This window comes from Leptopilina heterotoma, unplaced genomic scaffold (genome assembly GCF_015476425.1).
Source record: "Leptopilina heterotoma isolate Lh14 unplaced genomic scaffold, ASM1547642v1 Lhet_76, whole genome shotgun sequence".
NCBI classification, from domain to species: Eukaryota; Metazoa; Arthropoda; class Insecta; order Hymenoptera; family Figitidae; genus Leptopilina; species Leptopilina heterotoma.
The window spans coordinates 707,330-731,424 of NW_025111175.1; the positions used below are offsets into that span (position 1 = coordinate 707,330).

The window sequence follows — 24,095 nt, forward strand, 5'->3', positions numbered from 1 at the left end:
TTTTTAAAACAAATCTCTAATTGTTACTAATTTTTTCAAAAAAAATTCAATAAATTAAAAATTAAAAATTTTAATAGTTAAGTAGTAAAATTTAAATAATTTAAAAATAAATCTTTAATTGTCACTAATATTTTCATAGCAATTGAAATTTTTAAATCAATTTAGTTTATATCATTTTCAAAACTTTCTGAAATTTAATTATATATGACAATTGTAACTATTTCTATTTGTTAAATAAAATATTTTTGTAAATTAACTGTAATTTATTAATAAATTACCTATAGAAAAAATAAAATATTTTTATAAGTTAAATGTAATTTATTAATAAATTATAGAAAGCAATTCTAGAATTTAATTATTTAAAACAAATTTAATTAGTTACTGAATTAAAAAAAATCAAAGTATTGTTTTAAAATTTACTGCGACTTAAAAATTTTTAAGATAAAAAAGAACTAACGAGATTTTAAGGTTTTCAAGTATTTCAAAAATGCTTTTGGACACTATAAACCAGAATTTTTTTTGTAATTCTTGAAATTTGATAATTTTTTTGATAAAATTTCCCGATTTCCGTGAGCAATTTTCTTTTCCTGATTTTCACCTGATTTCCTTGATCTGTGACAACCCTGGAAAATTAAATAAATAAGAAAAGTAAATAAATAGAAAAATGCACAAAAAATTCTAAAATAAAATATTTTTCAAAAAAAAGAAATATTGAATATTTGGTAAAATAAAGTATTCCTCAAAAAATAGAAATATTGGTTTGAAAATTTAGTAAAATAAAGTATTCCTTAAAAAATATTTTTAATCAATTTTTCCCCATATTTGAAAATTAAAAAAAAGAAAGTTTTGCCTAAAAATAAAAAAAAAAATAACAAATTTTTCCTTATTTGAGAATTCTATAAAATAACTTATTCCACAAAAAATAGAAATATTGCTAATGCTAACAAATTTTTCCCCTATTTGAGAATTCAGTATTTGAATAAATTTCGTGAAGTTTTCAAAGTTGATGATTTTGTTGTAAAACAAACTGATTTTGGCAAACGATATAATAGTTAATTGGTCGAGGGAAAACTCAATTTGGTAATTATTAGCTTAGAAAATTGACGAGCGAGAGAGAAATCGAGAGAGTGAAACCACCGGGGCTAATGGTGCTTTCATGTTGTAGGACAAGTGAGAGAGAGAGAAAGCGGAGTGGAAAAGACTAAAACACGAACAACAGAAGCATGCGGAGTTATGCACATCTCACAATTTGTGAAATTGCATGTTTGAAATTACACGATCAACATTACTCCAAGGATTTTCTTGAAAATTAATCTTGGCGCACGATCTTTGTAATTTTCATTGAACGAGAGGCACACAATTAATCTTCTCTGAAGACACTAATTTATCTTTTCCTATTTTATACTTATCTTGCACTTTGTGACACCTTTGTCTTTATTTGTCAGTTTTCCTTCAAGGGAAGAAAATAGCGGGAGAAGAATGAAGAAATCTCTAAATAAATTGAACTTAAAGGGACAGAAATTCGTTTTTTCTTCTTTATTTCCTTTATTTTTCTTCTCTATTTCTATCTTTTTCTCTATTTTTTGTCTTTTGAGAAAAAATATTATACGTCTTTCAAAATTTATCCATTTTTGTGTGAATTTTGGAAAAATGAAAGAAACTTTATTTGGGGTAATAATAAATAATTGAAAATAAAAATTCCAATGATTTAAAAATAGAAAAAGGGGTTAAAATTAAAAATAAAAAAATTCGGAATAAAATTGATGAAGTAACGATTCTGAAGAATTTAACAGGACCATTTTGCGAAGTAAAGAGAATCATTTTCTTTCGAATTAAGAGAAAGTGTTTCGTGGGGTTTGAATGGACAATTAGTACTGAGTTCTTGTAGAGAACTTGACAAAAGTACTTAGCCCTTTCTATGTTCTCTCCTTCTCTCTCTCTCTCTCTCTCTCGTCTCGCTGCCTATTTCAAGAAGAAGGGGTGATGAAATTGAGGGTCTAGAGGGGGTTTAAAAAATACCATATCGTTGCAATAGACTGTTAGAAAACGAGGGTTTGTCAGACAGGCTGCTGTGTGCGGTCCGTATCGATTTATGTTGTGTGGGCTTCTGTATACGATTTCATCCTAGGCAACATTGTTCCCCGTTGATCATTGCCTTTGCCGGACAAAAACATTCAGACACAGCATCCCTTTTATCCCATTATTATTGTTATTATTTTCATTATCAACAATGTTCTTTTACAAATCATTGTTATTTCCATGAAAATAAAACATCAACTCGATTTAATATTCCTCAGATAATAAATCCCACAATACTCGATCCATTGAATTAAACAAGAGATCCTAAAAAATAAAAATTCATTTTTTCAAATTAAAATCTGTTTATTTAGTGGAAATATTATTAAAACCGAAAAATAAAGTAACAATGAAAATTTAATACAATATTTTTATTATACTTTATTTTCAGTTGTGAACTAAACAATTAATAAATAGATAAATATTGAATAATGAATAAATAAAAAAGCAAAGAGAATTATAAATAAAAATAGGGTGATAGAGAATAATAAATACAAAAAAAAATTACAGGATAAAATAAATAATTTATATAAATAAATAATAGTAAATAAATGATAATAAAATAGTCAATTTATATTCTAATTTCAGTAAAAAGAACAAAAGAAAAATTTGTCGAGAAAATACTATTTAAATTACAGAAAAGAATGAAAATTTGACAATTTGCCAATTTTGTAATTCAGTGGTAGGTATTTTGTTTTTATAATTAAAACATTTTTAAGAAAGAAAAATTTGCATAAAATACTAAGAATTCAAACACGTTAATTAAATTACAAAAAAGAATGAAAATTTGACAATTTGCCAATTTTTTAATTCAGTGGAAATTTTTTTTATAATTAAAAAATTTGTATATAAAATAAAAAATACTAAGAATTCGGACGTTAATTAAATTACAGAAAATACAGAAAACAATGAAAATTTGACAATTCGCCAATTTTGTAATTCACTGGCAGTTGCAGGCAATTGTTTTGTATAATTAAAAATTTTTTTACTTTCAACCGAAATGAGAAAATTCTTTATTTTAATACAAAAAAAAGAGATTAAATTCTCTTTTCTTATAAATGAAGAAGAAAATTTTTCCATTTCAATCAAAGTTTATTCGAAAAATCGAAACAAACAATTCTTCTACTTTATTGTGTCAATCTTTTTATTGTTTACTCCTATACTATTTTTTTCTTCACTCTCGTTTAAACAGGTTTACACTCGGTATCTACTTTCAACAGAGAGAAAGAGAGAGAGAGAGAGAGAGAAAAAGAATAAATAATACTTGTGTAAACGGAAACGTAAACTGCTCGTTACAATTTTTTTTCTTCTTTTTTCGTATATATATATAGATTCATTGACGATGAAAGAAAGTTTTCTAATTGTATTGAAAAATACCCGCGGAGAAAATATAAATCTTTTATAAAAATCTATACGTCTTCTTTACAAATATAAATTTTCTTTAAATATACTCGCCGCAGAAAATCTACAAACGCTTTATTTTTTTTGTAAATAATTTTTTTTCTATTAGAAAAATATTTTTCGTTTATACAAAAAAATATTTTCTGCTTACACAAAAAAATATTTTCCAAATATTTTTCGCTTATAAAAAAAAATATTTTCTGTTCATACGAAGAAATACTTTTCGCATATAAAAAAAATACATTTTCCGTTTATACAAATAGATATTTTCAATTTATAAAAAATATTTTTCGCTCATATACAAAAAAAAAATCAAATCCACAAATTAAGTGAAAAAGCAAATTCTATTTTCTGAATTTTATGTTTCCACAAATCAAATGAATTGACATTGTGAGTCTTTGTTTGTTTTTTTTCAGTTATTCAAGTTTGCAGAGAATTTATTAATTAAAAGTTAACAAAAAATATGACGTAAAATAGAATTTAAAAAAAATAAAAATTCGTGAAATTGTTTTTAAAATTAAAAATTGATGAATGTTTTTAAAGTAAAAATATATGAATTTTTCAATTTTTTTAAATAACGAATTTGCTAGAGGATTTTAATAATATAATTAAGAAAGACGGTGTCTAAGTAAAACTTAATGAATAAAGCGATTGAACTAAGATATTGGTAAAGTGATAGATCGTGTTTCAGGAAAAGAAGAATAGAAGGGAAGATGGGGATAATCAATATCAGTGAGATCTGCTTTCGGCACACTCGAGATGCTCTATAAATTAAGAAATTATCTAACTACTTCCAAGTTTAGAGAGCGGGATAATTCATTTAAAATCAGATTCAAAAACCATTTATTACAATTATCGTGTTAAAATTCACCAGATTTAAACGAAGAGAAAATTCCAACCAAGAAAAAATATTTTTATTCAAATTATTGAAAAACGAGAATAAAAAATATTACTAATGAGAGAGTGAAGGTCGGGAAAAAAATTAAATCGATACTATACGCAAATTCACTCACATATTGAGAAAAAATTCATTCAAAAAAAAAACTATTGCAACGTTTATATAATACTTGATGTTTTTGAAATAAAAAAAAGTATTTATATAAAGTAACCATAAAATAGCCTTTTACCTCGACATTTATGATACTCTATATAAACCAATAGATATTAAAAGAATTTTCATTGAAAAAACAAACAAGACGAACTCGATCATAGAATGTCAATCCTTTTTGATAATATTTTATCCTTGAAGATGTGATCTACTTTTTTGCTTTTCATCTAAATGAAATTCTTTTTGGGTAAAAATTTTTCTCGTGTTATATTTTAAATTATCGATGAAAATATATATCTTTTCTAATAAAAGTAAAATGTTTCAAGTTCTGCTTCGTGAAATATTGACTTTTAATATTTTTAAGAAGATATGAAAAATTTAATAATGAAAAGTAAGAGAAATATATTTCCAATAGTATTTTTAACCAGAAATATTAATATTTGATATTACACCACGGGGAAATACTTCAACAAAATTTTAGCTACATGAGAAACTTTTAATATTATATATAATATTACAAAAGCTTTTAAGCTCACTTTAATATTCACTATGGTTTCATTTTTTAAATATAAAAACTTTATTAAAATGACCATAATATTAATTAACTTCATTACTTTCTTTTTTGAAAGATTTGTTTTTTACACTTTTTCAAAATAAAAAAAGTAAAAAAATACTTGTTTATAAAAAATATTCTTAGAATTCTAGAAATAATTAAAATTTTAATAAAGCTTCCATGTAAACTTAGTTTTGAATTTCAAAGTACTCGCAATGAAAAGTAATTTGCACATTTGTTTCAAGAGCGACGACAACAACAATTTTTCATTTTCACTTTGTATATGCCTTTTAAGAAGTTAAGTATATAGTTGTGAGAAAGAAGTTATCACTTCTCATTTTATGCAAACAACAGCGAATAAAAAAGCTTATTCTATATCGTGGCTCGACAAGTCTAGTGTATATTCTCATAGCTTCTCAGAATTGAAAAGCGTTAGTAAGGAACTTTGAGTTAGGAAAAGCATTTTTCCACATTTTCAAGCACGTTCTTTCGAGTATCTAAGTGTTCGTTCGTTTTTTTCTCTCTACATTTTTCGAAAAAACGATAGAGACTTTACTCTCGTTATCTCTTTTTTCCCCCACACAATCCTTATTTTTCCAAAAAAAAAGAAGACAACTCGTTCCTGCTTTGCTTTCGCTAGCTCGCTTCCTTCTTGAAACAAAAACGAAATTAATTAGTTTTTATGAAAAATTAATTACTAATCAATCATTAGATTAGAGACTATTTTTCAAGTATTCAATTTATCGAAAATTAAATTTTTGTTGCTAATTCGAATTTTGTCGACAACTATATTCAAAGAAAAAAATTTTCTCTCTCTCTGACCAAGTTTTCCCAATACAATTTCGAAACGGTAAATACACCTATGGAAAAACAGGATAAACTGATGTTTCTCTGTCAAACTCTACATTCTCGTTTACAGTAGAAGAAAAAAAAAGTGAACAGTTTAACGACTTTAGTTTAAAGTTTTTCGAGTCGATACACCAAAAAGTTATAAGAGAAGAATTGGAACAAGTGAAACGAAAGAAGTGAATTATTCTTTCTTGAAAACATTCGAAAATATTCAACTTTTATTAAAGAAAATCGAGAAAAATGAAAATAACCAAAAAGTAACCGCAAACTATTCGATAATTATTCGGCATTCAAAATTCGACAAGAAAAAAGGAAAAATTCGAAAGTTTACAATACAAGAACAAAAGTTTATGACACAAAAAATATATTCAGTAATAATCTCTTTTTTATCGAATGTTTTATGGCAGAATGGTGGAAATTTTTATGTCGAATAAAACGAATTGTTGAAAGTTCTAAGGGGATAAAAATTACAATTTTTCATCCAATTTTAGTTTCCTTCTACAAATAAGCTTCAACTAAAGTAATATATCACTTTTTATTTACTCTCATATCGCATTTCAAAAATAACTTTTACATTGTTACCGAAAATTCTAAAATATTTGCATTCAATTTTCAATTTCAATTTACCAGCGAAAAAGGGGAAATTTTCCGAATGATAGATCAGCTTTAAACTATAATTAATTCTCCTCTGCAAAGATCGTCTTTACAACTTCACCGAAGCCATTTCCCAAAGAAAACGAATTTCAAAATAGAGGAATTGAAGAGAGAGCACAAGCATTTCCACTAAGAGTGCTAATCTTCCATTATCGTAGAAAAAAAAGGAAATGGAAACAGAATGAACTTCATCTGGATAAAATTCCTTTTAGATTAGATTACAATTCAATATGGAGTACTATATAGAAAAACCCGAGAAAATGTAATCAAACATTAATGGAATTCACATTTTATTTTCCAATCAAAAAAAAAAAATTTTACATCCGTAGACTCAATTTGTATTGTATTCCAATTATTGAAAGGTATTGATTCAAAGATTAATTGAACATTCAATGCACACAATGTGTTATGATACAAAGCTGTACTCAATCCTCAAACTACGAATTCAATCAAATTGTAATTAATTTACTACATTTTTTTCCTAAAATTCATTTTTCGAATAAATCTTTTCCCTAAAAATGGTATTTCCTGACAATTCTTTCCTCTAAAAATTCTTTTTCCTAAAAATCCTTTTTTCTAAAAATCCTCTTCCCTAAAAATTGGTTTTCGAAAAAAAATCCCTTTTCCTAAAAATTGTTTCTTCAGTAAGTAAAAATTTATTTTCATAAAAATAACGCGCTTTTATTTCCGACGAGAAATTCTCCTCTATATTAAAATTTTCCGCGAGCGAAAATACTAGGTGAATATAATGAAAATATGACAATTACTGTTCCTTCGTCTTGCAAGTCCAATTGCAATCTTGTCCTTGTTTCCAAGAGGAAAATAAAAAAAGAAGAGAAAAAGAAAGGAGAAAGAACCTTTTATGAACACAATATCTCGGCAATTTTGTTTCCAGTGTTTCATATTCTCTCTGAAATATTGAGAAAATCAAAAAATTTCAATAAAACTTTTTCCCTACTGGTTTGTGAACGTGATACGCAAAAATTTTCCGAGTAAAATACTATCAAACATTTTTCGATAAAGGGGAAAAAAACACCAAAATAGAAAAACCCAAAAAGGTAAAAAAAAGACAGAAAAAGGAAACAAAAACCAAACGGAAAAAAATACAAAAAAAAGAAACTCCAAAAAGATGAGAATTGCAAAAAGGGTGGAAGATCTAAAAAGGGAATTTACTCGATCAGCAAAGATGATTTCGTTGAAATAACGAGTTTACTCAGAAACATAACGAAGTTAACGAGAAATGGTCATGGATTGCAAAATGGAAAATTGCGATCTTTTGAGAATTTGCAGTTCCTAGTGTCGCCTATAGTACCTGGGAATCTTTTCCCATATCCGTTTTAACTTTTGCGGATATTGCTGCTCTGGCAAAAGCAAAAAAGCTTTAAAGGATTCTATTTGCATTTTCAACTAGAGTGGTATAGGAAGGATTATCTCGGCCTTTAGTTTGTGTGAAACGACCAGAAAAGATAAAAATCTCAATAGAAATCTAACAAAGAAGTTGCTCAAAAGTCGTATAATAAACTTATCTTCACTCCTTTCTTACTTCGTATGGAATTAAAATTCAAAAACATATTTAAAAGCGAGGAAAAATACTTTAAAATACTTTAAAATATTCATTTAGAAAAAAATCTGTCAAAAAACAAACAATAAAGTCTGTCGTTTACAGGAAGACATTAGCGGAGATTGGAAAAATATCAGAAGACATTAGCGCATCAAAAGATATCTCGCCACTCTTTAAGAACGATTATGACTTGAAATTTACAGATAAGTTTTGCACCCAGAATTTAATTTCCTCATGAGTTTTCCATCGGTGAATTCAAACTCGAAAAGATGTTCAATTAAATTCTGCTCTGCATTTACTGAAAATCAGAACAGCAATTATAAAATATAAATTCGATAAATTTGAAACAACTGTTAATTAATTAGAAAACTGTTAGAGTATTATTAATTAAAATATCAATAATTTGAATACTAATAAGTACAAATATTAATATTAAATAACAGATTTTAATTCTATAATAATTAAATTCATCTCTAATTTAAATTTTGCAAATAAAAAATAACAGTAGAAAAAAGTTTTGTAAAAATAATAAATTATTTCTAATTTTCTAGTCAAGTTGTTTCTTTGTAATTAATTTCTTCTGTCAATGAGAAAGGATTTACGAGAGTGAGAAACGAGAATAATTTTCAATGGACCTTTTGACGAATTCATAGAGACAGTGTTTGAATAACTATTTCGAGTTGACATCTTTGAATAGTGCAATTTAGTGTCACTGACCTCATACATTACAATCTGATTCACTTAGCGAAGCCATTCAAAACATTTCCATAATCGTGTTGTATAAATCCACCACCTCAATAGCTATTCAGGTTAATTAAACTTTTTAATTTTCATTCAATATTGCGGAATAAAGGAATAAAAAAAAGGAAAACAGACGAAATTTCACAATTTTAATTACTCTTCAGACGATTCTATTCGCATCTTTAATAAGGATTCCCCTCAATGAATAAGAATTTATTCGGTTAGACGACAAATTAAAAATCCTTAACGCCACTCACAATAGAGTGGAAAAATTTTCCACTTCAATAAAATTCTCACTATTGAAAAATTCTCAATTAAAAAGAACTTAATTCTCAAGAAATAGGACAGTTTTCAGTTTAGAAAAACTGATAATAATTGAGGAATATTTCTAATTTGTGAAAATTGCAATAAGCGAGATTTTTTGAGAACTAAATTTCTACTTAAGAAAAGTTTTTTTTGAGAACAAAGTTTCTAATTAGAAAAATTTTTTGAGAACGAAGTTTCTAATTAGAAAAATTGTCAAGAAACAAAATTTGTAATAAAGAAAATTTTTAACAAGACAATATCTAATTAGCAAAGTTTTCAAGTAACGAAATTTCTAATTAGCAAAATTTCCAAGTGACAAAGTTTCTAATAATAAGCAAATTTTCGAATCAGCAAAATTATGAAAGAAAATAAATTTCTAATGAAAGAAATTCCCAAGGAAAATTCCTAATTAGCAAAAATTTTCTAGTAACGAAATTACTAGTTGACAAAATTTCCAGAGAAAAAATCCTTAACAAAATTTCCCAATAATCAATTACTCAATAGGAAAAATTCCCTTACAAATGAAATTTTTAGCAACATTTTCAAATGAGAAATTTTCTAAATAGCAAAACTCCAAAGTAGTGATATTTTTAAGAAGATAAATTCGCAAGGAGAAAATTTCTTAATCAGCAAAATCTAAATATAACAAATTTCCTAATAAGTTAAATTTTCAAAGAAAAAAAATTTAATTTTAGGAAAATGGAAAATAACAAAATTTTGAATAAAAAAAGTTCCAAAGAAGCAAAATTCCTAATAAAGAAATTTTTAATCATGATAAATCCGAAAGGAAAAAAATTTCTAATAAAAGAAATTTACAAGGAATTAAATTCCTAATTAGTAAAACTTTTCGTATGACGAAATTGCTAATTAACAAAACTTCCAGAGAAATAAGTCATAATAAGTAAAATTTTCAAGTAATCAATTAATTAAGAAGAAAAATTTCAAAATAAACTTTTTATTTAGCAAATATTTTAAATTACGAAATTGCTAGTAAAAAAAATTCTATAAATAACAAAATTTCTTAGCAAAATCCGAAAATAATAAAATTTCTATTAAAAAAAATTTTCAAGGAAAAGAATTACTAATTAGCGAAATTTTCAATTAAAAAAATTTCTAATAAGAAAAATTCTAAATAACATTTTTTAATCAGCAAAAAATTCCTAATAAGCTAAAATTTCCATATAAAAGAATTTCTATTCTAAAAAATTCCAAAGTAACAAAATTTCTATTAAAAAAAATTCTCAAGGATTTTTAAGAAATTTACCAAGGAAAATTTCTAATTAGAAAAAATTTCCAAATAACAACATTCCTAACTAACAAAATTTACAGAAAAAAAGTCTTCTTGACAAAATTCCAAAATAATAATATTTTTATTTTAAAAAAAATTCTCGAATAAAATTTTGAATTAGTGAAATTTTCAAACGATAAAATTTCCAATTTTTCGTTAAAGAAATTTATAATAAGAAAAATTCAAAATAACAAAATTTTTATTCAGAAAAAGGTAAAAAACATTCCTAATAAGCTAAAATTTCCAAGGAAAAGAAAAATTTCTACTCTAAAAAATTCCAAAATAACAAAATTTCTATTAAAAAAAATTCTCAAGGATTCTCAAGAAATTTCCCAAAAAAAATTTCTAATTAGGAAAAATTTCCAAATAACAACATTTTTCCTAACTAACAAAATTTCCAGAGGAAAAAATTTCTTCTTGGCAAAATTCCAAAATAACAAAGTTTTTAATAGGAGAAATTCCAAAGGAACGAAATTTCTAATCAGAACAATTTTCAAAGTAATAAAATTAATTATTAGAAAAATTCCCCAATTAGAAAAATTTCCAATGAATAAATTAGCGAAATTTTCAAATAAAAAATCTCTTTCGTTGAATAACATTTAAAAAGAAAAACAATCTACTGATTGAAACTCTTCGTCCATTATTTATGCTTCGACTGAAAAAACCTGCAAAAGTGAAGTGCCTGGAACAAAAAATAGAAGAGTACCTTGAGTTTAGAATAATTGACGCAGAGGAAACTTTGTCAAGGATTACCATATTAATAATTCAATCATGTTCAAGGGAAATCTCTGATCTTCATGAGATTAACTATTGCAGATAAGGTTTTGATTAACAATAGATTGATCCTGATCCTAGTCGGATATTGTGTCATTAAAATAAACAGTTAATTAATTCGGCCAAAGTACACGATCTCATTGACGGATAAGCCATTTAATTAACTCCTAACGAGTGAAAAGTAAAATAATTACAAAATTTCTGTGTCAAAGACCATAAAAGTTTTCCAAACTAAATTTTCCCAAAACAAACTTAAATGAAAATTAACTTTTAACCACACATTCACCTCAGAATAACTAACGTAAACTTCTAATTCATGATTTAAATCATGATTAGAATTCTGTTTCAACTAATAACATTCTGGATTTATTTAGTATGCAGGTGTTTAAGAACAAAATTACAATTATCAAAAAATGTATAAAGCAAAAGAGAGTGAAATTAACATATTCGTAATATAATTAACGGAAAATATTATATTCCAATTATATAATAGTGAATTGTAAAAATTATTTTCGTGATAATTAAAATAATTACAGGGGAAATTATTAAATGAAAATAATTATCAGAAAATGACGCGAATTTTGTGTCATTAAAATTGAATATTGAATTCACGAGATATTGGAGGAAAATGTGAAATAACAATTTTGCACTTCGCATTGTTTCTTGATTCTCGAAATAGTTCTCATTGTGCTGAGTGTAACATTGCACCAAATGCACCGCATTTGCGGTAAACATCATTTATACCTAATAGCCACATATGACTAGTCAGATAAATGGAAATGTCGATATTAACTATTGGCAACATATCTGCGTTAAATTTGTATACCATTCAGTAACGTCCCTTCATTATCACCAGCTACGATCTTGATTAATCAATTTGTTTAGAATGAAAAAAATAAAAGCAAAAAAAAGAAAATGAGTAAATTTCCCATAATTTACATATCCTCTTTGCAAACACTACAAAAAGTGGGGAAATTTATTTCACGACAAATTAAAAATCCTTAACACCATTTCGTGTTTTTATTTTCCGAGCCAACAATCCACAATTCAAAAAATTCCTAATTCACATTTTTAATTTCGAAAATATTCTCAGGTTGAAAAATTCTTAATTAGAAATAATTCCAAATAATATTTTTGATTAGAAAAATTTCCTTTCCAATAGAATTTCTGATTAGAAAAATATTTAAGTAACGAAATTCGTAATTGGAATTATTTCATTTTGACAAAATTTTCATTAAAAAAATTCGCAAGTAAGAAAATTTCTAATTAGAAAAATTCCAAATTGTCAAACTTTTCGGCTAAAAAAATTCCTAAATAAGAAAATTTTTAATTAAAAAAATTCCCAATCGACAAAATTCCCAACTAAAAAAATTCCTAAGTAACGAAATTGCTAGTTAGGACAGTTCCTAATTGACAAAAATTCAAATAAAAAAATTTCCTAATTAACTAAATTTCTAATTAAAAAGATTCGTAATTTACATTTTTAGTTTAAAAAAAACAAAACTAACAAAATATGTGATCAGAGAAAAATTCAAAGTAAAAAAATCACCTTATAATAGAATTTCTAATTACTAAAATTCCTAGATGGCAAAATTTCGAATTTATAAATATTTCTAAATACAATTTTCAATCAAAATAATTTCCAAGTGACTAGAATTCTATTTAGAAACATTTTCAAGTAACAACTTTCTGCCAATGAAAAATGATCTGAAATTAAAAATATAAAAATATAAAAAATATTGAGGTAAAAAATCCCGAAAGAAGAAATCAACGACCAGAAATCAACGACTAGCTTTATTTTTTAAATAGAAAAAATAAAGAATCAATTTGAATTTATAATTTCGTAAAATAAAATAATAAAAAAAAAGTTTCGAATATTTTCTTTAAAAATTCTAAAGTTATGCAGTTTCATCAACAAGAACCACAGAAACATATCCAGTGGTTTACTGGCAAGTGATAAACATTAGAGTAATGTCCCATAAATCTTTCTGCAAGCTATGGAGAAAACAAAGACCCATTTATCGCACAAGGGATTGCCATAGTGGGAGAGAGTGCACCAAGCACCATTCAAGTAGAAATTCACGAAATTCGTGGGGGAGATATTCAATGTGAAAAAGAAGGGATAGCAGAAATTTTCTCTAGGATACAACACTAAAGGGATTTTACACCCTTCAATGTTCTTCCACTTGTAAATTTTGAAGGGTGCATCAAAAATTTAATATCTGCGCACGCCACTTTCTTAAATTAATTTCGTATATAAATCGCAAGTTTATTCAAATATAGATAAGAGATAAGTGCTTCTTCTTTCAACTCTAAATCGAGCGAGAATTTAAATTTTCCCCGAGATAACCAAAAAAATGATTCCCACGTATATTATTTTTTAATTATTTCTTATAAATCAAAAAAAAATTCACTTAAAGTCTCAGTCTATTTTTACAAAAGACTCATAATGTAAGAAAATTTCCCAATAAATTCAAAATCATCGGCTCATTTTGTTTTAAAAATAAATATGTATAAATATGTCTCAAGGTAAAAACTGTTTTCATTTTTTTTTTTTTTTGCATATTTTTAACTATTGCAAAAAAAACGAAAATAATTTTTAATTTTCATTATTGCCACTATATGAATAAAGTGAAACGAATTGTGTCATAAATTTTGTAAATACCTGAAAGCGTTTCTGTTCTTTATTCATATAGTAAATTTCGCGTTCATAATGTTTGCATAAAACAACAATCGGCGGGTATTAAATTAAAAATAGATATTTTACATCCAAGTCTTTAAAAAAACAACAAAAAAAAAATTACTTTTTATTCAGGAATTATTCTCCAATAAACACGATAAAATAATTTGAAAATGAAAATTTTATTCAACAAGAGAAAGAATTAATTTCATTAAAATATTTTCATCGAAAAAAAGAATAAATATATTATATAAATTTCCAAACTACTGTTTTTTTCTGAGATCAAAAATATTTCAACAGTAAAATTGAAAAATTATGCATTACTTCCTAAAATCTTGTTATTGTACCCATCGTCTTTTGAATACATTGAGAAAGAAATGCCACTTTTTTTAAAAAATAGATCGAGAAAAACGCTTTTTCAACAAAATGAGTGCACTATACATAAAAAGTTAAAAACTTTTTCATTTGCTCTTTAACTTTTGAGTTATGCTCTTTACACCTTGTTTAATTCTCAACTGTTCTTTAAAATAATTAAGAAACTTTCTTTCTCTCGTGGCAAAAAAAAAAAAAAAGGAAGACTGGAAGAGAAAAAAGTTTAGTAAAAATTTATTTAAAAGAATAAAAATTGATGTGAAAAATGTATTAAATCAAATACTGAATTTCTGAAAAATTATTTTTAAAATTCAATTTTTTCATTTTCGCTCAATCATAACATTATATTTTACATTTACGGCCGTTGAAATTTAATTAAAAGTTTATTAATTTAATTAAAAGTATATTAATTAAATTTAATTAAAAGTAAATTTAAATTACTTTAACAAGTTAATTAAATTAAAGTAAATCTCAATTTAATTTATTTAATTAAATTTAATTTAATATTTTCTTTTTGTTGATATCGTTTTTACATTTCTCTGAAACTCTGAATGTTCAAAAAAACGAAAATCATTTATTTACTTTCCAAATTCAAAATTTAATAAAAACACAAAATAATTTATAATTAGGAAAATTTCAAATTGTCAAAATTTTAGGCTAAAAAAATTTCTAAATAAGAAAATTTGTAATTAGAAAGATTCCTATTTGACAAATTTTTGAATAAAAAAATTTCTGATTTAATTTTTTACATTTTGAATGCAAAACAATCCTAACCAACGAAATATGGAATCAGAATTAAATTTTCTTAGTTAACTTTCCAATAATTAGAATAAATTCCTAATCAGCCAAAAATTTTGAATTAATAAACATAAATTTTATTTCATTCTACAATTATTTAAAATAATTTCAAAAAGAAAATTCCCTAAATCGTCGAACAAAAGAAAAAAATAGTAGTTAAAAGAGAAATTTTCTACTCTAATAGAAAGAAAAAATTTATCCAACAAATTATTATCTTCGTCTTCGATCGAAAATAAGACAATTTTCCAAAAAGAAAAAAACAATTTTCAAATTGGAAAGAAGTCTTCGAAAATGTGAAAAATTGGAAATGGAGAGAATGTTCAAGAGCAAAAAAAGTTAGAAGCGAAAAATAGCGGGTAAAAAACGAAAAGAGCAAAAAATTGAACGAGTCAAGAGGCGAATTCATATAAAAATTTGAAAATTCGTTTCATGGCAGGAGGTCAGAATGCAACTGAGGAATATGGGGTCACCCTTGAATGATTCATGGACATAGAGTACAAGGGAGTAATGTCATTCACACGAAGCAAAACCAACCAGTTCGTTACTTCGTTGCACGCGTAACATGACATATCGATCCTTCAAGAAAGAAACTACTACTACCACTACTACATTTCCTTCAACCCTCGAAAAAACATGCTTTCCCTTTTTTTCTCTCTCTCTCCTCTATATACCATCCTCTCTTCCTCGAGCTTACGAAACACATTTTTGCTGCTCATTCGCGTCAACTTTCACTTTATCCTCTCCTTTATTCAAAGGGTCCTTAATTTTCCGACATTATCGAGGCATTTCAAGAACTAATAAATCCAGGTCAGTAATTATAAATCGACCTTCATATGCCTGATTAATTAATGAGCCCTGTGTATACCAAAGTGCCATTTCCGTTTATCTATTTTCCCCCAAAATTAGTTCAAATTCTATTTTCAAAATAGCCTCTCTCTCTTTCTCTCTCCTTAATTATTTTCCGCTCTTGATTCCCTAAAAAAGGAGGTATAAAAATAATTAAACATTTACTAATCTATTAATCTGATTAATATTTAAAGGAAATAAAAAATAATTAAACTGATTCATTAACAAAAAATAAACATTTACCATTTCATTAGCATACAACAAAATAATTATTCCATGACGTGCAAATATTTAGAGCACAACTTTTTATAAATCAACATTTTCTTTTGATAAACTCTCTTTACCTTTTCTTTAATAAAGAAAATTACAACTACAAATGAAATTTGAGGTCTATAGTTTCCCTTGAGACGTAAATATTGGCGTGTTTTCGTTCTTAATTCTCACATTTCAACTTTATAAACTAAGTCAAAAGTTTAAAATTAGTTCTCATAAAAAAGAGAAATTAATTTAATGAAAAGAAAGTTGAAATTTTTTTTTTAATGAATATTATATATAGAAAGGCGATTTATCCGCTAGAATAATTTGCAACTAATTACTTTCTAACTTTGCAAGTACAAATATAGAATTCCTAAATATTATCAGTATCGTTTTGCCATCTAATAATCGTGTTGTATTCCCAAAGGCTATGCGTATATACTAATTTAGCGTAATTACTATTTGCGTATGTATAATAATTGGAAATGATCATTGAAATATAAGAACACGCCAAATTATATGTCGAATCAAGTTTCATTAGGTAATAAAGTCAAAAAAAATTAAAATTAAAGAAATTAAAAAAAAAAATTTCTATATTTTTTAAATTATAAAAATGTAAATTATTTATCTAATCGATTTGTTTACAATTTCCGCTTCAAATGAACAAAGAAAAAGGAACAAAAAACAGAAGAAGAACGAAAGGAATCAATGAAGAAAAAAATCAATTTAAACGAAAGTAATTGTATTAAAAATTCTAAAAGGTAATTAAAAAATATTTGTTAATTAGACGAAAATATTTGTTAACACAAAAATTAAATTATTTTCATATATAATAACATTCTTCGCAAGAATTCAATTAGTATTTTAAAAAATAGTAAAATTCGTTGCGAGATTTCAATTATTTTCAATCCATTTTTAATAAAACTTGACTAAAGGATTCAATTTTTTTTTTAAATTTTTAATACAATTTTTCAAAAGAATTCAATTTTATTATTTTCTAAAATTGTAATAAATTCTTGGAAACAATTCAATTCTTTTTATAAATAGTAAAATTCTTCGCAAGAATTAAATTATTTTTACAAATAATAAAATTGTCCTCAAGAATTCAATTATTTTCAATACAATTTTGAAAAAAATTCAATTATCAAATTTTTAATTATAATTAACAGACACGATTATTTTAAAAAGTAGAAAAAGTTCTTTGTTTAACTCAACTGTTTTCAAAATTTTCAATGAAAATTATTTTTAAAAAAACACAATTATTCTCAAAAAACTTAAAGAAATTCTTCAAAAGAATTAAAAATAATTTAATTTTCTAGCAATAATAATTTTTAAAAAATTTATAGTAAAATTATTACTGCAATTATTACAACAAAATCAATTACATTCAAAAAATTAAAAAAATTTTTTGAAAGAATTCATTTAGTGTCAAAAACTTTAATAGTATCTATTCTTCGAAAGAATTCAATTATTTTCAATATATTTTAATAAAATTGTGAGAAGAATTTAGTTATTTTCTAAAAATTTTAATAAAATTCAATAATCAAATGTTTAAATTTTAATCATTAACAAAGACGATTATTTTAAAATTTGCAACAATAACATCAATAAATTTGCAAAGAAATTCTTCATAAAAATCAATTATATTTAAAATTTTCAATTAAAACTAGTAAAAAAAACTCCATTATTGAAACAAAATGTAAAGAAAGTCTTCAGAAGAATTTAATTTTGTTTTTCAGAAATTTAAATAAAATTCTTTCATAAATAATAAAATTCTTCGAAAGAATTCAATTCTGTTCAAAATTTTCAATTAAAATTATTAACAAAAACTACATTGTTTTCAAAAAATTAAAGAAATTCTTCAAAAGAATTTAATTATTTACGAAAACTATTATAAAATTGTTTAAAGTAATTTAATTTTCCAGCAATTATTTTAATCAAATTCAAAATCAAATAAATATACATTCAAAAAATTAAAGTAAATTTTTTGATAGAATTCAATTATTTTTAATATATTTTAATAAAATTCGAAGAAGAATTTAGATATTTTAAAAAAATATTAATGAAATTCAAAAATAAAATTTTTAATTTTAATTCTTGACAAAGACGATTATATTAAAAATTTGAAAGGAATTCTTTATAAAATTCAATTACATTCAAAATTTGAAAGAAATTCTTCATAAAATTCAATTGCATTTAAAATTTTCAAATAAAATTTATAAAAAACTCCATTATTTTTAAAAAATTCGAAGAAATTCTTCAGAAGAATTTAATTTGGTTTTTCAAAAATTTTTTCAAAATTCTTTGCAAGAATTCAATTATATTCAAATTTCTGATAAAATTCTTTGCAAGAATTCAATTATTTTCAATACATTTAATTTTAAAATTGAAAGCATTTAAAAAGAAAAATTATTTAAAAACTTAGGAAACAAAAAGAGCAAGCAACAACTAACTTCAAACTGCGAACAGATTACTGGAATACACAATGATCATTAATATAGATTATTATTAATTATTGCCATTATTGCTCCAAAAAAATCCCAAAAAGTACCACATAACCTCACTTTTCGATAAAAATTATAATCCTTTATTTTACTTTCATTTTTCAAAATTTTTACCTTTTTCTAATTAAAATCCAGCAAAGAGACAAAAATACTCTACAAAATAATTACTAAATCTCTCTATTAAATTGATTTTCAATCGAATCGAAATATAAACAAAGATGTTTTTATAAAAGAACCTTCTCTATTATTCAATATTGTTCATTAAATTTATACTGCAGTTTGCATATTAAATCCGTCAGTAGTAAATACGGAATATTAATTAAAGTAATTAATATTAGCTAATTAGCTGCAATATTTCGTACAAAATATGAAATTGGAAATAAAATCGAAACAAAAGGAAAGCGAGAGACAGAGAGATTAAATTATTTCTCCAGCACTTACTGAATGAAATGAATACAGACGAGATGTAATCCAGGAATAACCAAATCATCACTTGCAACTAACCAGCGTCTACCAAAAACAACCAAACTCGGCATTTTTTCCTCCTTCTTTTAATAATAAACATACAATATTCTTTTCAAAAATAAAATTCTTTTCAGAAATAAAATCACTTATTCCAAATATTACATAATGTAACAAACATATAACACTACTTATTTCATAGAAAAATCACGTCATTAGAGAATAACACACGCCCACGTGGAAAATATATTTAAGAGCAAACTTCTATTTACTCTTATCTCGCACGTGTTGTTTAGTGAAAATCTTTACGTCTCGTGTTGCGAACTAACACACACAAATAAACTATACACAACTCCCTTTGGCAATCAGTGTGAATAGATGAAACGATCGAAGAAAGGCAGCCGGTCATTTGACCTCTCTCTCACTGCAAAGCACACTGCTTACGAAATGCAACTGAAAATTGTGAATTGAAAAACTTACGAATATCATTCCGTTAATTAGCGATAAGAAACAAAATTTGATTAAACGAGAGAGGAAAAAAAAGAGAGGGAGAATTTTTCAAGCATTTTCAAGAGAGACAATCTGTCACTGAGTCATGAAGACAATTTTACATAAAGAATTAACAATTACAGTTTTTTCGTGAAAGCGACAGAACTGCCAATAATATTCCCACTGGCAAAATAGAATCCTTTTTGGATTAAAATTTGATTTTTAATTCATGTCTCAACTGACATCAAAACTAAGAATTGAAACCGAACTAATAATTTTCTTTGATAATATTTTTTATTGTTATTAAAATAATAATTTCAAAATTGAAATCCATAATTTTCTTGATATAGAAAATAAATTCAGGGTTGCCACGCTCTTGCTCATTTCAAATTCCCTGACTTTTCCAGGTTTTCCAGATTAGAAAACGGAATTTTTCCAGGTTTTTAAAACTAAATTTATATTTTACAAAATTAAATAATTCCGATAAATTTTTACAAATATATCCGCATTGTTATATTTATTTTCTTTAAATAAATATTTAATTATTATTTTTCCATAGGAATTAAAATTCTTCAAAAGATTCAAATTCAATTGTTATAAAACATGAAGAAATCGATCACTCCGAGTCTTCGACTCAGAGCAATCAATATCTTCATGTTTTATAATAATTAAAATTGACCGACTGATAAAATTATTATTTATAATAAAAAAAAAAAAAATTATTTTATATTATAAGAATATTGTTACTCTAACTTATTCAAAATTACTTTCATCACTTCAATTCAATTATTGTTTTCCAGAATTTTTAACTAAGATTCTTCTTTAAATTTATTATTTTTAATCATTTTTGAAAAATTTCTTTGAAAATTTTCAAATTCTTTTGTTTACAATTCAATTTTACGAAACTTCTGCGATTATTCGAAAATTCTTCAATCAAATATATATTAGAATATAAAAAGTTCAAATAAATTAAAAAAAATGCAATTAAACTTTTTCAAAGAAATTAAATCTACACAATTTTTAGTTAAAAGTATGAAAAATTCAAACATTCAAAGACTTTAATTTGAAACCTTTTCAAAATTCAATTATTTCTAAAAAATTCAGCTGTAATACTTTCTCTCTAAATTTGAATTACTAAAATTGTTTACCAATTTTTTTGGAATTAGTCACTGACTTTTTGGCTTTGAATTAGTAAATTTTACTACTAAATTAGTAGAAACGACTATTTATTAGTAAAATCTGCTAATTCAAAAGCAAAAAGTCAGTCACTAATTCAAATTAAAAACATTTTTACTAATTCAAATTTAGAATTAGTTTAATATTTAATTATTAGGTATCTAACATTTTAACTAAAATTCATATTTAAATCAATGTTTATTAGAAAATTTTACGAGAATTCAATTATTTAAATACAAAAATAAATAATTTATTGAATACTTCAATGTTTTTTAAAATTAAACCCTCATAAAGAATTTTATCAGCAAATTTTTAAAAAGGTAATTAAAAATCTTTTGACGAATAATAATTTAATTTTCGAGAAATTAGATTAAAATTGCAATAAAAATAATTGAATCTCTGTAAAAAATTTGATTAAATTGAGAACAGTTTTTGAAAATAATTGAAATTTTGCCAAGAATTTTAATAAAATTTTAGAAAATAATGGAATTTTAGAGAAAAATTTTATTATTTATAAAGATAATTGAAATTTTGCCAAGAATTTATTTTAAACTTTCGACCATAGTTGAATTTCTGCGAAAAATTTTATTGCTTTTGAAAATAATTCAATTCTTGAGACGAATTTTTAAAAATTTTTTTTAAACAATTGATTTCTTTTGTGAAATTTTATTGAAGTAGTAGATATTGAAAATAATTGAATTTTTGATAAATTATTGAAATTAATTAAATTTCTACGTAGAATTTTATTAAAATTATTAAAAAAAAATTGAATTCTTAAAAAGAATTTTATTAAAATTTTTGAAAATAATTTAATTCTTTCAAGAAATTGAATTTCTTTGATGAATTTTAATAAAATTTTTAAGAATAATTATATTTTTGGAGAAATTTGATTAAAATTGTATTAAAAATAATTGAAACTCTGCGATCAGTTTTATTATTTATGAAAATAGTTGAATCTCTTTAAAAAAATTGATTATTTATGGAAAATAATTGAATTATTGCAAATAAATTTATAAAGATTTTGTAAATAATAGAATTCCTGTTAAAATTTAATTAATTCTGAAATATTTAAGTAAAATTTCCAAGTTGTGTGGCAACCCTGATAATGGAAGATAGAAATAATAGTTGTCGAATTATTATTATTATTATCAACTACCAAGAATAGTCGATTTAACTTTTCGAAGAAAACATTCGAATATATTTTTCCACACTCTTGGGGAGGAAAAGAAAACGACATAACTCATAACCCGGAGGCAAATATGCTAGGTCCTCTTGACAAGAACACTCTTCGTACATTGTACTCGAGGCTTCCACGTGCAACTTCTCTAGACAAGCTTGTTCTTTTCTGTGGTCAAATTTAGAACAAAGATTCTCAGAATTGGAACACTATTTTTTCCTCCTCTTTAGAAATGAAATTTTTTTCTTTTTTTTTAAGAACGACAAACAAAAACAATACCTGTGTTTCAAATTCAAAAAGCTCAGGATTTCGATTAATCACCAAGGAGATTTATTTTACGAAAGGAGAAAAGAAGAAAAAAAACACATCCCAGAATCAGAACTTAGTGCACTGAATCTTGAGGGTATTGTTAACGAACTCACAACAATTGGCAAAACTTTTCCCTGATCTCTATTATCTGAAAGTAAAAAAAATTAGCCAACGAAACTTTCCCAACGTGAAAACACGTCTTATTTATGATTGTGTGTGCAAGGGGCGCAAAAAATTCTCTTCGAAAACAAAGTTCCAAAGTTAGATCATTCTCAGATTTAATATTTGATAATGAAAATCTCTGGATTAAAACAAAAATTCAGTATCAATATTATATACTAAATATATATATTCAATATTAATTTAATACTTTCTCCCCCTATGATGAGAATAAGTAAAAAAATCAAACTAAAATAATTCTCATAATTCGAGATTTCAAATGTAGTATACAGTAAAAAAATTCCTTATATACGATTGTTAAAATAGAAGAAGAGAGAGATTTTGAAATAAAAATCCTCTGGGCATTCCCGAAGGGAGAAAAATTGAAGGATAAAAATTTTTACAATAAATTGTTGACTCACCAAATAAAATGTAGAATAAATAAAAAGCCACCAGGCACCACGAGATCGTCGCTTCCGACGCTCCATCGTCGTTGGAAGACTACGATCCCCGGCATATTTTTCTTTCCACTATCACTGAGAAATTCACTACGTGTCAATAAAATTTATCTTTGCACGAGATTTTCCAAAGATGACCTCTTTTCTGTTTCTCGAAATTGTCCCGCATTTGCGATCCTTGAGCCTCAGACTTCGATTGAAATGCGCCACTTCCCTTGTCGTTTCCATCGTCGACTCTCTCTCGCTCTCCTTATTGATGCAAAAGCCCTAAAAAAATTTTCAAAATTAGAAAAAATTCACTTAGAAAAATCCTCAAAAGTATTAAATTTATTTAAAAAATTGACAATTTCTCTTGGAAACAAAATTAAATATTTTACATCAGTAAAATAATTTCTTTTTGAAAAATATGCAATACTCGTTTTTTTTATCTTATCATCGACTTGTTAATTATTTTCCAATCATTATTAATAGACAGGAATTTTTTTTTTTCAAAGAGAAATTTTCAATGTTAAATACTATTTTTACAAACATCGTTTGTTAAATTGTCTGACAAATGTTAGAAACTATTATGAAATATTTTTCAAGTATTGGCAAAGAACGTGGGTGGTAAAGGATAAGAAAATTATTCAAGTTCTCGAGACAAGCGTTTTTGAAAATAGAGAAACAAATCTGAATTACAAAGTAATGCAACTAATGTTTAGTAATGTAAAATAATGTTTATATGATGTAAAATAATGTTTAGTAATGTAAAATAATGTTTATATGATGTAAAATAATGTTTAGTAATGTAAAATAATGTTTAGTAATGTAAAATAATGTTTGGAGATGTAAATTAATGTTTAGTGATGTAAACTAATGTTTAGTTAATAAAACTAATATTTCAATTTAATATCAAATGCAATTAAAATTTATTCACTCGAGTCAATTTTTCAATTCAGTGAAAGAAACGGACATGATTCATACTGAGATAAATAAAAGTTTCTGGTTTCACTCTGACTAATTTAATCATTTTTAATCAGCAGACATTTCAAAGAAGTCATTATGCATTTAATTATAGAAATCACTGTTCACTTTCATTCATAAAATTACAATTATTATGAGCATAAACATAATTATATGAGTGTAAATTGTGAATTTAAAATAAATTAATTTAAAATTT

The 24,095-nt window shown here is 24.6% G+C and overlaps 1 protein-coding gene across 9 annotated transcripts in view; it reads right to left on the reverse strand.

Moving 5' to 3' along the window:
* The window catches only part of LOC122510838 (diacylglycerol lipase-alpha), a 53,245-nt gene that overhangs the window by 26,209 nt on the left and 2,941 nt on the right, over positions 1-24,095 (reverse strand). For 8 of the 9 annotated variants that reach the window (XM_043625766.1, XM_043625763.1, XM_043625767.1 and 5 more), the window contains exon 2: positions 22,901-23,203. In XM_043625766.1, coding sequence (XP_043481701.1) covers positions 22,901-22,995 — 95 coding nt within the window. In that variant the 5' untranslated portion in view covers positions 22,996-23,203. Of the gene's footprint in view, positions 1-19,147; positions 19,510-22,900; positions 23,204-24,095 lie in introns of those variants that run through there. The other variant, XM_043625765.1, reaches the window with a different exon arrangement.